The sequence below is a fragment of the Babylonia areolata genome, chromosome 26, assembly GCF_041734735.1.
Source record: "Babylonia areolata isolate BAREFJ2019XMU chromosome 26, ASM4173473v1, whole genome shotgun sequence".
Taxonomy (NCBI): domain Eukaryota; kingdom Metazoa; phylum Mollusca; class Gastropoda; order Neogastropoda; family Buccinidae; genus Babylonia; species Babylonia areolata.
Genome location: NC_134901.1, coordinates 6,557,506 through 6,574,923, shown reverse-complemented (window position 1 = coordinate 6,574,923; position 17,418 = coordinate 6,557,506). Strand labels below are relative to the sequence as shown.

At 41.8% G+C, this 17,418-nt stretch overlaps 1 protein-coding gene across 1 annotated transcript; it reads left to right on the top strand.

Moving 5' to 3' along the window:
* Window positions 1-195: 195 nt before the first annotated feature.
* On the top strand, window positions 196-12,568 carry LOC143300427 (uncharacterized). The gene is made up of 3 exons (XM_076614077.1): window positions 196-230; window positions 6,323-10,911; window positions 11,844-12,568. The coding sequence occupies exons 2-3, from the start codon at window positions 6,325-6,327 to the stop codon at window positions 12,072-12,074; spliced, it is 4,818 nt and encodes a 1,605-aa protein (XP_076470192.1). The 5' UTR covers window positions 196-230; window positions 6,323-6,324; the 3' UTR covers window positions 12,075-12,568.
* The last annotated feature ends 4,850 nt before the right edge of the window (window positions 12,569-17,418 follow it).

The following is a 17,418-nucleotide window of genomic DNA, read 5'->3' as shown; positions in this document are numbered from 1 at the left end:
TAATCAAACAGTGTTTCTGGCATCAATGAAAAGCAGAAGTTTGAAACGCACACACGCACACACTGAGCACAGTAGCAGACGATGCATCCAAACCAACCTCCAAAAATAACCCGGAAGAAATTTGCTTGTGTTGGGTCATGCGTAGGGCAAACATCGAGACCCCAAACACGCGTGCGCACATCGAGAGCACTTGCTTCCGGGCGAACTGACTGGCTTGGTTATCGCAAACAGTAAGTTAACAAATTTCTTATTTTCAGCTATAATAATATTTTCCATGAATTTGATACAGATCTAGTCAGTTTTGATCAAGGGTAACTTAGACTAAAATGGCTCGAAGTAGTGGATAACAACACTTTCTTTACCGTTATTTGATCGAATTTTCAGTCGTGGAGAGCTTCGCATTTTTTTGTCCCGACATGGGAGAAGGAAGATTTTGACGAGTTTCGTGTACCATAGAATTGATTTTTTCTGTTTATGTTTTGGGTCGGCCATTAGGCCTTGCGCTGTCTCCTCCCGTAGATATGCTGGCTCGATCGCCTGCCCTTTTGAATCAACAGTTGAATGGCTTCGATTACAATTTATTCACAACAGTGGTTTTGATCGCTTGGTCACGTGATCAGACTTCCGCGGTGGCGAGCCTCGCCACATGTAATGTTACAACAAAGATGATATGATTAAAGTGTGTAACAGAGTTGAAAGTGGACCAACTGGACCCAAGTCCATGTGAAATACTGCTGTATGTAATGCATCATCAAAAAGACAATTCATTCATTCAAAGACAAATAGAATAAATAAAACGATGAGAAAGACAGATTTTTACTTATTTTTAAAGCAAATCACCATTGTATGTAATCACTAATGACACCATTCACTCAGTATTTTATGACCACAGCATACAGCATTACAAGACCCTTTGTGTAGTACAGTGCCAGTCTGTATCTATCAGTGCCTGTAATAGTATTGTTACTTAACTTACTAACTACTATGAGAATATTGTATTATTGTAGCACACATTGGAATATTCACTTGTACTGTTGTTGTGTACATTTTTTGTAGTGACTTCCACTTAACCAATTTTATTCCCTCATCATGCATAGGTACAACATATACACATTACAATGCTTTGAAAATAGCATTTGATATTGGTCTGTGTTATAAATTCTGCACTATAGCACATTTCATAGGCAGAAATATTCACAATGATTTCCAGTTCATATTTTTATGCACAGTTCTACTTCAATGAAATATGCATCTTACGTTAATTACAATCATGTCTGGAAAATATGTGATTTGTATTTGTATTTCTTTTTATCGCAACAGATTTCTCTGTGTGGAAAATATGTGATTTGTATTTGTATTTCTTTTTATCGCAACAGATTTCTCTGTGTGAAATTTGTGCTGCTCTCCCCAGGGAGAACGCGTTGCTACACTACAGCGCTACCCTTTTTTTCTTCTTTTTTTGTGTATTTTTTCCAGCGTGTAGTTTTATTTGTTTTTCCTATCAAAGTGGACTTTTCTACAGAATTTTGCCAGGAACAACCCATTTGTTGCCGTGGGTTCTTTCATGTGCACTGAGCGCATGCTGCACACAGGACCTCGGTTAATTGTCTCATTCGAATGACTAGCGTCCAGACCATCACTCAAGGTCTAGTGGAGGGGGAGAAAATGGCGGCTGAGCTGTGATGCGTTACCTTCAGGCCATCACTCCACTTTACTTATAAAGTTATATAACCATCACTTTACTTATAACCAAGTATTTTATACATATTTACATATAAATAATCATTAAAACAGCTTTTTGCATGTCTATCAATTAAATTAAGAAAGAGAGCACAACTGGAACTAGTTGAACTTGAAGGTACTAATTTAGTAATTAGCTTTCATTCGAATTTGAGCAGCAATTTTACTTTTCATTGTGAATGGCGTTTTCAGATTGTTAGAAATGTCCATCTGTCCCCAATAGTGTCACTGTGTGGATGTGTGCTATAAACTTGATATATCCTACACAACTAATATAACTTATAAGTGGTTTATTAGTATGTATCACTATCACTCAGTGTATCATATTCATATGCATGACACAGTTTGATAGTTTGATATCTTCATATTTTTTAACAGCAAGTATTACTATTAATATTGAATACAACATGATTGATGACACAGTACAACAGTGCATGTATTATTTTAATATTTAAAACAACACTTGTGGTACAGGGTACTCTACACTGATGACCACATTGTGATAGACTGTAAGAGCTGATCATGCACTTGAAGTTGAACTGAGCACATACATCTATCATTCTATGTCTCTGTCTCTCTCTCTTTATCCTTGTGTGTGTGTGTGTGTGTGTGTTAATTGACAGCATTTTGGAAAAACAACAACACCTTTTAAAAAAAATTAAATTTTGTGGCTGTTGATGAATTTGACAAATTTGATGAAGCTTTGAGCATTGCTAAAATACACAGTGTGTGAAGAGAATGAGAAGTGTGACTATATGTAACTGACATAAATTTGCATCTCGAGTTTTCATTAATGTTTTCTTATAATCTTTTTGAAAACGTAACATAATTTACCTTTGATTCAACAAAAATCATCCCCTGTTACTGCATTTAAAAAATATATACAAAATAAGTACAATTATGAGTAGAGTCTAAAGTACAATTTCAGTAATTATTGACAATAGTGTAATCAGTGACACTAGTAGACTGGTTAAAACTAAAAGCACACTGACACAGGGAGAAGTTGTTATACCATATTCATGCCACACCATCTCGTCTCACCAACAGTCTGCGGTTTCAGTTTCTCAAGGAGGTGACACTGCATTCTGACATATACACTTTTCAACATCTAAAATACACTATACCACATCTACTAGGCACATGCCTGACCAGCAGCATATTCCAATGCAGTTGGTCAGGCCTTGAGTGCATGCATGTGTTTGAGTACCCAGTATCAGAGTGGATTTCTTCTGCAGAATTTTGCCAGATCGCAACTCTTGTGTTGCCTTGGGTTCTTTTTCACTATATTTCAGTGCACCAAGTGCAAGCTGTACACAGGACCTGGGTTTATCATCTCATCCAAATGACCAGATGCTCAGTTGTTGTTTTTTTTTCCAGTCAAACTTGGGAGGAAGGGCAAGAAGAGGAATCGAACCCAGGCCCTCAGTCAGTCACTGACACTGTATTGGCAGATGAGTGTCTTAACCATTCTGCCACCTTCTTTTTCTGTGCATTCATTCAGCAGTCAAGTGGGTGAAGGAGAACACTGCTTTCAGTTTTCTTTTCTGACCCCTCAGTGCCAACTTAAAATGTTAAAGGGTATTTTTGACTCACTTGTGTAAACAAAGTGAGTCTATGTTTTAACCTGGTGTTCGGTTGTCTGTGTGTGTGTGTGTGTGTGTGGTAAACTTTAACATTGACATTTTCTCTGCAAATACTTTGTCAGTTGATACCAAATTAGGCATAAAAATAGGAAAAATTCAGTTCTTTCCAGTCATCTTGTTTAAAACAATATTGCACCTCTGGGATGGGCACAAAAAAAAAGAAAAGAAAAAAAGAAGCCCAATTATATGCATTACTGTTATATTTATATTTTTTTGTATTCTCTAAACTTGGCACTTTGATCTGACATTCTGACACAACAACAAGAGCAGTCATTATTATCATTTTTTGTTCAAACAGGAACTTCTTTTGCTAAGCATGGAAATTTGATTTATTTTGCAAACGTTTTGGTGCAGATAGTAAAGAAGGGAAATTACTCTGTAATTAATGCTAGGGGACTTAATTTGCTTTAATCTGGTTAGGACTTTTTTATTTTATTATTATTATTAATTTTTAAACGCAAAGCTTTATAATAACAAATACAGAACACATTTTAACGATTAGATTTTTTTTTTTAAAGTGTATCACAAGTGAGTCTTGAAGGCCTTGCCTCTCTTGTCATTCATTGTTTTCACTTGCTTAAAAACAAAAGGGAAGACTGGGACTGCAAGAGTCTGAGCTTATTTGATAGACACTAACATCAGTTAGTACAGAGTGAGTCAATAATAGTGACTGATTTTTCATCCAGTTTTTTTAGAGTCAGTGATAGTCACTGATACAGTGATAGTGATGCATTCTGGAAGTTGCTTCAAGGTACAGTGTGAACAAAACAATTTACTACCTGGCTGATGGATTTTCCATGTAAAGGATAAACTCAGCAAGCCAAACAATTTAACAAGGAATTATATATCAATATGCTTCCCAAAGAAAGTGATTTATAGTTTATACAGTTACATTTTACATTTTTAGTCTCTCACCAGCTCTTCAAGAGCAACCTGAACTGGTTCAGCAATTACATTGCTGATACCTTAATTCAAAACAAAGTTCTTTGTCTATCGACTTGAGCAAATTTTTTTTATTTTTTAGGGAAATGAAAACTAGGCTTGTGCAGATATTTTAGGAGAAAAATGCTTCAGACTTGTTTTATGTCTGGTGTTTTCTTTTAAGAAGATAAATCATAAAGGGTTTGCTTGTTTGACGATGTAAAATGCTTCAGCGTCCATGCCTGCACACACACACACACACACACACACACACACACACACACACACACACACATTTGTACTCAGAACACAAAATTTAACTTGAAGGGGGGGAAATCAGTATATATCCAAGTTGGAGAATCAGAGTCAGCAGCAGTATTATAGGCAGGGGAAGTAATAATGGCAGACAGATGGGGAGCATGGAAGGAGGGAGTGGTAGGGGCTTGGGAGGGGGTGTGGGGTGGAGGTGGAGGTTGGAACTGGGAGTGGAATTGTAGAAAGAAAAATGTGCATCCATGAATTCTGGCACTTGCAGGCTAAGACAGACACACTGGCATGCGGAACCAGACTGACAGGAACATTTATGAGACCATTAAGGGTGGTGGGTGCCCCACCATCGTGTGTCATAGACCTCTGCTTCTTCAGCCTCATTTTTTAAGTTGTTAGGATGATGGTGGGAAGGGGAGGAGGGAGGAAGAAGATGGGCTCTGACGTAGAGGCATCCATTCTGAGCAGGAGTTTATCACTTCTGTGCCAGGCATTTGCCAACCTCACATTACTCGTGCTCAAGTCAAGCTGACATGCACGTGCAGTTTCTCATCCTTGTCCCTGGATGTCCTGCTTGTTTATGGAGGAAGACGGTGCCAGAATTCCAACCCTTGCCCATACTCCCCACAGAAACTTCACTGCTTCAACACATGCATGAACACATTCATGCTCCCATGCACACACAGTCACTATCTGCATGCATGCATTTACACAGGCACACACACACACACACACACACACACACACATATGATTCTGGTGGGGAGAGGTTTATATTCATTGGCTTTGAAACTGATAGAAAAGGTTCAAAGTCAAGTGCCTTGATCATGTTTAGAAACATATTATTTCAGTTATTTCTTGGACCAGGTCTTTTCCTCAAGTAAGAGGTCATTGAAACTTAACATGGGGTGAATTAAAATGAAAGTTTGTGGTACCCTTTTCTTTTGATTCAGTAAGTTAAAAAAGGCTATGCATTGCTCAAGAACACACACAAAAAAAAAAAAAAAAAGAGAGAGAAGAAAAAAAAGTCTTCAGTCATTTAATGTAGGTTTACATCTGAGAATTCTGTCAGGATTCCGGAACTTGCAAAAGAGTGAAGAGAGCATGCAATCTCATCATTCAGGCACAGTTTATTGTCAGAAACATTTGTTCTTTGGCTTTCTTACTCCCACTGTTTCTTACTATCTGAGTATCTCAGGTGATGTTTTATTTGATCTGTATATTTTTAATTTAAAAATAAAGAAAAAAATAATACACCAGGGTTTATTAAGGGAAAAAATGAGGTGGGAAGAGGGGAGAAATAATTAAATCAAAGTAAGAACCAGTCTGTTTTCTTTATATCTGTTGCATTCAGACTAGGTGGAGAGGGGATGGGAGAGTCCAGTCCTTATTTCAATTGACTGCAACTTATGCACTGCCATTTATGCCCCATGACATGTAGGACAGCAACAAAGAACCGCCACTCTTGTCTGTTTTGACCCAGCCTCTTACTGGTTCCTGACTGCCAGCAATACCACAGTTGGCAACATGCATGTCGTCCTGGCAGAGGACACATCAGGCCTACGGTCCTGGCTGTTTGCCAACATTGGCCTTGGAGTCTCTCTGTGCAGCTGACGGCTGTGTACGGGTCACTTGGCAGTGTGTTTTGGGCAGATCCACAAAATTTGATAAGTTCCAGTTAGGTATATTTATCGCTGGTCTGTATGTATCATTATCATATTATAAGTGAGCATGTTATGGATGTTGTTCCAGAAATGGAGGAGGATTCGGGTGACACAGACACCCACATGTGTCTAGTGTGTCAGACCACCATTGTGGGGCTGATGGAATATGTGCGTCACAAGCAGAAAGGCTGCCCAAAGAAACCTGCCCCCACTCTGGCAGCAGCACCACCACCACCCTCACACCAGCAGGGAGGCTTCAGTGTGGAGTCCCAGGTGTACGGACAGAGCTACAGCCAGGCGCCGGGACCAGCTGGTCAGCAGACAGGGGTGCTGACCTCCGCGCTGCCGTCCACATCCCACAACGCCACTTTCGGCCAGGCAGACTTCACTCTGACCTCCTACCCATCTGACGGTCAGTATGGAGCTCAGGGGGACTACCACCCACAGACCAGCTCCCACAACATCATCGACCATGCTTACAATGCCGTGCAGCCTGCCAGTGAACCGGCCGAATCCGGCCTGAACGTGGACGTGGCCACGCCCTTGTCCAATTTCATTGACTCGGCTTTCAGCCCCAACAATGAAAACTCCATCGACCCCAACTCCGTCTTGCAAGGGGTGAGGTCCTCCTCCCAGTCTCGACCAGACTTCTTTCAGTCGCTGGAGTTGGAGCGCAAAGTAGGAGAAAAGAATGCAGAACCGGTGGGCAGGAACACCCGAAGCAAACGCAAAGGTCTGCCAGAGGAGTTCGACGTGGACCTGCCCATCACCATGATTTTGAGCAACCTCGAGTTCAGCAGTGATGAGGAGACAGGGGTCATGGCGTTTCCCTCAGACGGTTCAGACCTGGATGACTCAGATGTGGAGTTCCCAGAGCCCTGTCCGCCAACCAGCCACACAGGAGGAAAGTGGAAGCCTGGGGAAGGACCAGCCAAACGCTACCGCTCCCACCAGCCCACTGGAGGCAAGTGGAAACCGGGGCAGATGATGGCGCTTAAACGTAACAAAAGAGCCATGATAAAGCGCATGAAAGCCTTCTACTGCAACACTTGCAAGATGACATTCACCGATCGCCTGCAGTACAGCACACACATGAACACTGAGGAGCACAGGGCAGCAGAGCACATGGAGAAGAGTGGGAAATCCCAGCAACAGCAGCAAGATCCTCCAACAAAAGGCGTTCCTTCTATGGTCCTGGACCCCATCACGGGAGTGATGGCAGAGATGATGGTACCTCAAAATGCTCCAGAGGACTCTCAGGTCAACTTCATCAAGCGACGGCAAAATAATGTGGCAATGTGTGCGATATGCAATCTGTACTTTGATAGCATCAAAGTGTATGACATGCACTGTGAAACCAAGCAGCACCAAGCCAACATTGCCAAGAAGAATAACGAAATCCAGGAATACATGTTAGGCTCCACAGAAACTCTGCAGACTTCAGACGCTGAAGGCAAGCGGTTGCCGGTCACTGTTAACAGTGGTGAAACGGTCCGCATCAAAACAGAGCCAAATATCAAGACAGAGCCAGACAGCCACACTTGTGTGATATGCAACAAATCATTTGCCAGGAAATATGAAATGGCCCGCCATCTTTTGACCCAGTTCCATCGACAGCGAGCCAGAAAACACCCACAGAATCTGGAAATGTTTAACAAGTACAACAAGTATGTCATTCGCCTGTGCCTGTATCAGTGTAATGTCTGTCAGTATTATTTCAACAGAGCCAGTGACCTTCTGGACCATCTGCAGTCTGAGAACCACATGTCCAACTGTCAGCATTTGGTTGGCCCCCTGCTGTGTGTCACCTGCAAGTACAAGACGCAGTCAGCAGAACAGATTCTGCAGCATGTCATGTCACAGCCGCATAAACAGGCGGTGGCCAAAAACCATGTGTGCATCATCCGAGAGTGCCACTCCAAGATTACGTGCAACTACTGTGGCATTCAGATGCACTCGGCCGTCCGCATGCGGCGCCACATGGAGTACCGGCACAGTGATCGTAAGGTGGTGCAGTTCCAGACGAAGGAGGCACCCCTGTTCCCCTGTCCCCAGTGCGACAAAGTCCTCACCTGCCAGTACGACTTGATGAAGCACGTCAACCGCAGTCACACCACTGACCGACCCTACAAGTGTGACATCTGCAAGAGGTCCTTTGTTGAGCAGAAGGATCTTTCCTTGCACAACGACACCTCGTTCCACAAGAGGCGAGTTCTAGAGCATGAGAGGAGGAAACAGATGGCCGAGATGGGGAACTCAGACGATGTGATTCTCATGGAGGACACAGCAGCATCAGATACGAAACCTCCCCTGCCTAAAACAGAAGACACAGAAGAAAACTCAGTCAAGGCACCAAAGAAGAGAGGTAGAAAAAAGAAAGAAGACAAACTGGAAGAATCTCCCAGACCTCCAGGGCCCAGAAAAAGAGGCAGGCCAAGAAAGACAGACAAAGTGGTCAGTGATAAGAAGCCCAAGACTGATGGCACCAAGGACCCCAAACAATCCTCAACACGAGGGCGGCCACGGCGATCTGTGCAGCGTCCCAAGAGATACTTCAGCAGTGGTGGCAGTTCTGACAGTGAGAATGACAGTGACACCACAGTCATTCAGGACATGAGCACAGAGGAACAGTCAGTGTCCCAAGCCATTGAGACTGTTCTGGCCATGGAGAAGACGGAAGACTCTGGAAAAACTGTCAGCAGTGGAGAAAATGGCATTCCAGAGATCCAGAGAGTTGACATCAGCAACAACAATGCTTTGGAAGAGGTGCTGGGGGCGGTGGAAAGAGATGTGAAAGAAGGCAGCCCAGCCAACACCACAGGTCAGGGAGAGGGGGCAGGAACTGATGCTGAAGAAAACTTGGAGGATGGGGACAACTCTGAGGATAACGCAGATGATCCGGACTATGAATCTGCTTTGAAGCTGAGGCGTTCTGATGCCAAGAAATGGAACATCTTTTCGTGCAAGTACTGTGAGTTTGCTGCCGGGGACATGAAGGAGCTTCGGAGCCATTCTGTTGAGGAGCACCCCAATCAGATTACCCGATGTGAACCCTGTTCTCAAATATTCCTGTCCACTAAATCCTATAAAATTCACTGTGCGGGGAGCTACCATCAGAAGAACCTGAACAGAAATGGTATCAAGGAGGAATTGTACACCTGCCCTCACTGTGGCAAAAAGACAGCTGATGAACAGAATCACCAACTTCACATTGAGTTTGTTCACCTGCATGTCAGCACAGAAGAGGGTGTGGCACGTACATGCCAAGGACGAGATTCAGTCACCCAGTTGTACGGGGAACACTTGAAAAAACTGGAGAAAATCAATTACAGAACTTCCATTGCTTGTCCAGAGTGTGGACGCTTCATTCTGAAAAACAATCTGATTGAGCATTTACGCTATCATACTGGAGAAAGACCTTTCAAGTGTCGTCATTGTACAAAGACATTCAGTGCCCCAAACTCGCTCAGGCGTCATCTGCTTGATCACATAGGGTTCACGCCAATACCCTGTGAAGAGTGTGGGAAAACATTCAGAAAACGCAGCAGTTACACTGTCCACAAAACTGTGCATGAAAATGAGAAGAAAGGGATCAAGTTTCCGTGCACTATCTGTAACGCCACATTCTTTGCAGAAAAGATGCTGCAGTTGCACATGAAGCGGCATGGAGAGCGTCGTTTCAAGTGCACAGTGGAGGGCTGTCATTTGTCCTTTGTGCTCAAAGGAGAGCTCAGGGAACACATGTGCACTCACACCAAGGAGAAGAAATACCTCTGTGATATCTGTGGCCTAGCAGGGACAAAGACCAGGATCCGCAATCATCAAAAAACTCACCAGCCTGTGAAGGAAATACCTTGTGAATACTGCCCGTACAAATCGAGTTGCAAGACCCACCTGAAACGGCACATGCGAATCCACATTGGCATCAAACCTTTCAAGTGTCTGTACTGTGACTACGCGTGCAATACCCATGAAAACATGCGCAAGCACATCCTGCACACTCGCAAACACCAGGGGCTGAAGATCTACCCCTGCCGGCTGTGTCAGTTCCAGTCGAATGTGGCCAAAGAATTCAAACAGCATCTTCACCAGTACCACATGGACTACGTCAAACAAAGAGCGTCCCAATCATTGGTGGCCTTCACGGGACTGTACCGTCAAGAGGAGGACATCAAAGAGCCCCCAGAAGGCAGCGAAATCCACCAGGTCATGAAAGGACGCTTTGTCAAAGTATATGACGGAACACGCATGGGAGCCATCGGGGAGGCAGTCGCTCCAGCCAAGAAGAAATCCAAAGCTGTCAAACGTGATGGTGGGGAAGCAAAACAGCCAACAGAGCAGCAACAACAGCAGCAGCAACAACAGGAACAACAGCAGCAGCAACAACAGGAACAGCAGCAGCAACAACAGCAGGAACAGCAGCTGCAACAACAGGAACAGCAGCAGCAACAGCAGCTTCCACCAGAACCCACACCGGTGGCAGAAGAAATAAAACCTCAAGTGGTAGTTGCTGTTGAAGATGTGAAGAAGGACACAACGTCAGAGGTGCCCTTGGTGACCCAACACCATGAGCCACAGATGACCTCCACCCAGGAGCCCTACCCATGTGGTCTGCCGTGGACTGTCGTGCCCCCGTCCGTCACTCGCAACGACACCTGGGTCCAGCCCCCTCAACAGGTAAAAGTCATTGATACCAAGGCTCCAGCCTCCTCAAAAGGTAAGAGGCAGTGATACCTAGGTCCAGCCCCCTCATCAGGTAAAAGTCATTGATACCTAGGTCCAGCCTCCTCATCAGGTAAAAGTCATTGATACCAAGGTCCAGCCCCCTCATCAGGTAAAAGTCATTGATACCAAGGTCCAGCCTCCTCAGCAGGTAAGAGTCATTGATACCAAGGTCCAGCCCCCTCATCAGGTAAAAGTCATTGATACCAAGGTCCAGCCCCCTCATCAGGTAAAAGTCATTGATACCAAGGTCCAGCCCCCTCATCAGGTAAAAGTCATTGATACCAAGGTCCAGCCCCCTCATCAGGTAAAAAAAAGTCATTGATACCAAGGTCCAGCCTCCTCATCAGGTAAGAGTCAGTGATACCTAGGTCCAACCTCCTCAACAGGTACGAGTCAGTGACACCTAGGTCCAGCTTCCTCAACAGATAAGAGTCGATGATACTTAAGTCCAGCCTCATCAACAGGTAAGAGTCGATTGTACCTAGGTCCAGCCTCCTCAACAGGTGAGAGTAGATTCCTGGGCCTGGGGGTGGAGGTGAGTTGGCAGTAAGTTTATTACATGCTGTAAACATATTCCATGTGTCATGAGATGCTCAAAAAAGAAATGTATCATATGTTAAAGTTCTAATATATTGGATTATTTTAATTATAATTTTGAATTATTTATTTCATTGAATAATCCTAAAAATTCCCTGGCAAGGAGAGAGCACCTTTTTCTTTTCTTTACAAAATTCCCTGGCACTGAATGGGTTAATATAACTTTCTTCAATTTTTTTTTCAAGTGGCTCCATTTGGTCTTCCAGGTGATTTTCCCCCACTCCCTGCCAGGTTATTACATAATAGTTGATGATTGCCTGGTAACGGATGATGATTGATTACTGCAGGTGGTGGACATGGTGATGCCGCAGCCCTACACCATCCAGAACCTGCAGGTGGTGACGGCCAGCCATCCCACCAGCCAGGGCACCCTGCTCAGCAACCCCGGGGTGCTGACCACCATCAACCTTGACACCCTGGGTGCCACCTACACCAACCTAGAGTCTGGGACCACCTTCACCGTCATCAACACCCCCGCTGATGGCTCTGTACCGGGGGTCAGCATGGTCAACCAGTGATCAGGCTCAAGATCCTCTTGTCAAGATGGGGCTTAAGAAATAGGCCTGTCTTTCAACAAGGTCAACCAGTGATTAGCTTTGGGCTTGGGGCATTAGACAAAGGGAAAAGAAAATGGTCAACCTGTGATTGGGCTGAAGATCCTCTTGTCAAGACGGCTGTTTGGGCCTTGGGGCATTAGAAAAAAGCCTGTCTATCAGCATGGTCAACCAGTGATTAGCTCCTCTTGTCAAGACAGCTGTTTGGGTCTTGTGGCATTGAAGCAGCAAGAAAAGAACATGGTCAACCAGTGATTGGGCTGAAGATCCTCTTGTCAAGACGGCTGTGTGGGTCTTCACACTCTTGGGGTATTAGACAAAGAGAAAAGATTAAGGCCTATATTTCAGCATGGTCAGTAAGTGATCAGGCTTCTCTTCAGCGGCTCTTGTCAACATAGCTTGATGTCTTGGGAGGGGGTGGGGGGAGGTTAAAGAAAAGACGGGTTGGGCTTTATGAGAGAAGGGTGGAGCTTAAAACATGGCAGGAGTTTAAAAAAAAATGATGGCAGGGCTTAAGAAAAGAAAGCATGGGGTTAAAAATAAAGGTGGGACTTAAGAAAAAGGTTGGTCCTGAAATGGCCCCATATGGTTAGCTTGCTTGAATAACTTGAGTGAGCAAGAAAGAAAAGGACTGGCTGATAATGGTTCACTGTTCAGGGTTGACTACACTTGCCAAGAATCAGCTGTGGACTTGGTGCAATAGACAGCTAACACAGTAACAGTAATAGGCTGGACTGCCAGTTCATTTCTGCACCAACAGAAGTGGCGAACAACTCTTAAGCTGTTTCATAAAAACATTGTGAGCATCTGCTCTGGGATTCGTCTTTGCCACATCTTCAGTTGTGTATCTAGACGGACATGGTTGTGTATGTGATGATAATCTGAAATACCAATACTGGTAATCTCCTACAGACATATATTTTTAGTGGTGATCAGTGGTGTGTATGGTTCTCTAACTGTTGCATGCAGTTTCATGATGATTGTTATGAATGTGATCATGGTTAAAACAAAAAAATCTGTGATTGCTGTTACACTGATAAATGTTATCACATTTGGTAGACATCCAACTGAGCCCAGCTGAGAGACAAGAGGTATGTAGCATGTGCAAGGACTTTGATCTGTGTGTTTTTCCTTGCCAACAAATGAGGGAACTCAACTGTACGGGGTTTTTACAGTATAATGCAAAAGCTAGAAACATGAACCACAGATTGCCACTTGTAGCACTTTTGTCTTTAAAAGTTTTTTTTTTTAATATAATTTTTCATGAACATATAAAGTGCAGGAGTAGACATGAACTTGATCTTTGCCTTGATGTATGTTTAAGCCTTTCACTGTTGACAAATTTTGCATTGCAGTGTGCTGAGAAACTTCCCAGAAAATGGAAACATCACACTTTTAATTTCAGTTCACCCACATATAACTAATAGGATGATAGCAAAAACAAAAACAAAACAAAACAAAAAAGTATAATCACCATGCTGCATTTATGATTGTATTGTCAGCTTTGTTGAATAGGGTTTTTTTGGCTTTTGAATGCAATCAACAATCTCAGAAATAATCTTTATTATAATGCAACTTCAACAGTCAGTAATAACACATTCCCAGCAATTTATTCACAGCGTAAAGACACACATACATACTTCACTACACCACCATCTTAACCCAGGAAGGTCAGGAAGGGAGCTGTTTTAAAATAGGGTCAGTCCCTTTCCCGGTCAGTGCAGGAGATTCATGTGGACTACTGTTGGAGAGATGTGGGTGTGGGGGCACTTTCTGAGTGTGGTTCTATTTCCAAGCGATTATTGTCATCAGTAGGAGTCTTGGGTGGCATTCTGCATACACTGAATCAGAACGTGTCGTAGCGAACATGACCAAAGTGACTGAGAAGTGATTGAGGTGAGCTTGGGTGTGGCTGTGTACAGAGGGCTTGGGATGAGTGGTGCTGGGATAATGCTGCTCAAACCACCTGGATGGTAGGACTGCACAAAATAGCCTAAAATGAATCAGTCCTGATAGTGATACACACATACACACAGACAGCATTGTTTGACTGATCTGATCATCCAAACTGGTTTGACCACCCCAGACTGAATGTAGACAGTTCACTTGTGAATCATGCTGGAGTTGTTCCACTTTGCCAGTGTAAATCACCTCCCCTGGCTTGTCACTTTTCTGTGTTGGGTTTGTGAGATTTCTTTATTGTGTACTCACTGTGTAGTTCAGTCATAATGGTATTGTGTCTGTTTGTATGGACATGAAATATTCAACAAAAAATGGAGCAGAAATATTTCTATAGTGAAGAAGAAAATAAACTATATAAATTTCACATGACCTACGCAATGATTTTAGAGGTTAGCTTCTTAATGTTTGTTTTAACACTGCTCCTGTTGCGTGCTTTGCAAATTTAATCAATGAAATCCAAGATCAGTGAATAATATATATTCCATTCATATTGACAGTGCATACTTGTTTTGGTATGTATATACCTGGCACATCTCAATATCATACTCACATACTGTTCAGCTTTGATGATTGTGCCTGATTGCATACAATATCAACTCATTTACAATACTGATGCAGCATTTCTGGGAGACATTGCAGTCCAGGGGAAATGACTTTGCTGAAAGGAATTTACAGTGGGAACATTAGCTCCCTTAGTGATTGACTTGGAGTCTCAACCTGACACACTTTTTTTTGTTTGTTTGCATGAATAGCTTCATTTTATTCAGGTGTCCTACTTTCATCTCTTTGATTACAAATGTTTCATTTATTTGAACTTGTCTTATAGTACTTCATTTCTTCCATATATAGTAATTTTACTGTTTTTTATTTTATTATTTTTTAATTATAATTATTCTTTATTTTTTAAAATCATAATTGTTCTTTCTGTGACCATTATTGTCACTATTTAATGCAATTCTCTGCTATCTATAGATTGTAACCCTGATGCAGACATACTGCAGACCCCTCCCCACCATCCCCTGCCCCCTCTCTCAATCCTTTTTATTTTTATTTATTTATTTATTTTTTTAATAAATGATGTGTAGATAAATGCTATTAATTCAGTAAATTTGTCATCTGCAAAAAATAAAAGAAGGACACATTTTACTGAAAGTAAATTTACATTATTCTGAGTATCCCTAAATCTAGCAGTTATTGCACTCGACAGTTTCATTCCCTCATGTGTTGGTGGTGGATTTCTTTGTGTTCAAATTGAATGTTTGCTTCTTGTTGAGTTATATATATATATATATAACATCATCTGAAAAGTTCATGGGATCTGATTTGTTATTTTTTATTTTATTTTTTTTAAGTGGTTAATTTTATGAACAGTTTGAAGTGAACATAAAGGAGTCATTGTGTGAGCTTTGACATGAAGACTTAGCAGTAGCTAAGTTGGAAGTTACAATGAAATGTTTGCCACTCGATCTTTGTTCCACATTGGGTATTACTGTATGTAATTGGTTTTTGTGTACAAATGTGTTGCATGTTATGTCTGTTTTTCACACACAATTTTTAATAAAGAAAATAATTTCCTGAAGATGCCATTTCAGAAACGTTTACCAGCAATATATCTGGGACCTTGGAAATCTATAGGAAACAATTAAAAACATCACTTACCCACTGGAGGTTGTTGTGTGGGTTTGAACCACAAACCTTTGAGAAGGCAGTGTTAACAGTGCCACACTAAGCACTTGGCTGTAATGCAGGTCAAGCATTTCTAATGTTTAGAGTCTGGTTTCTTCCATTCTTGGTCTCTCTTTTTTTTTTTTTCTTTTTTTTTTTTTTCAGTTCCAAGTATGTGTCTTGTGATTAAAAAAAAGAAAAAGAAAAAAAAGAAGGTAAAAATAGATTTCTCTAATCAAGACAAACTTACCATGTAGAGATTAAATTGTGCCTTCCACTAATTCCAGGAAAAATGTAATCACATGGGCAGTGAATGATTGATTTTGTCTGGTCTCCCAATTACTGTGGAGTGGTTGTCATTCCTGCTTCTTTCCCCTCATCAGTTCTCCCCCCCCCCAACTCCCCCCCCCCTTTTTTGTGAAGGGGGAGGGTTTAATCAGTTAATGGTTTAGTTCTTAAATCTGCTGGTAATTTTCTGTTAAAAGATTAGTTTGGTTAGATTCATGGTTTCTGGGAATGAGGTTATGATGCAAAGCATCCATCATCATTATGCTGATCTCATTCTCCTTTTTGACTTTCTTCATTCCACTCTGCAAATAATCTTCCACATAAAAAAATGTATATTTCTGTAACAGTTTAAGCAGTTGGGGTTGTTGTTTTTTTGTTGTTGTTGTTGTTTTTGTTTAAAATTCTGCTTACAAGTGTTAATATTCAAGTGTTAATAATTCTGGTACAGTTTTGATTATGTAAGTCACTAAGTGATTGAAAATGTTATGGAATGTCTCTCACAGTCTGTATGTAATGTATATATATATATACATATGTATATCTGTAGAAAATCAAAGTTTGTTTTTGTGGCCAGGACAAAGTGTTGATTTTGATGTAAAATTGGTTGTTGTTGAAGTTGAGTTTCAAGCTTCAAGTGGACTTGTTGAATGAAACTGTTACCCTGAATTTGTATGTTGTTTTTCATTATCCCTTCTGGTTTGTATAGAAATAAACCATTTTTGGTAAATTTTATTGTTTCTAAAATTAGTGTTGTGTTTGTGCGTGCGTGTGTGTGTGTGTGGAAGACACTTAGTACATGTAAAATAAGCCAGGACAAGAATCACACACACAAACACAAACATCACAATAAGAATCTCTCTCTCTCTCTCTCTCTCACACACACACACACACACACAACATATATAGTCTTTTTGTCACTTTCAACTGTCATTTAACTCACACCCCATCTAAACATTTAAATAACCCTGTTTTCAAATCCACAACATACACAAAATGTTGTGTTGAAAAGAGAATATATCATTATATGGCAGAGATTCAGTCTACTATTATTTGAAATGATTTTGTAAATTCATTTGTTCCCAATGTAAATTACATTTGTGTGATACATGTATACAAATCTCTCTCTCTCTTGATATATATATTTCGACAACAGTAGCGACACACACACACACACACACACACATGTATATACGCACTCACACAGAGATATATATACATTGTATGTGCTGAAGGGACTGAATGGATGAAGCAGGCAAACCAGACAATAGAAAGTTAAGCAGTCAAGGCAAGAGAGAATGAGAGAAACGACAAGTCTAGATGTTGCGTCAGTGGACAGATATTTCCGGACGGCACTGATGCGCCGCAGTTGACAGTAGCAGGACTGACATGTCTG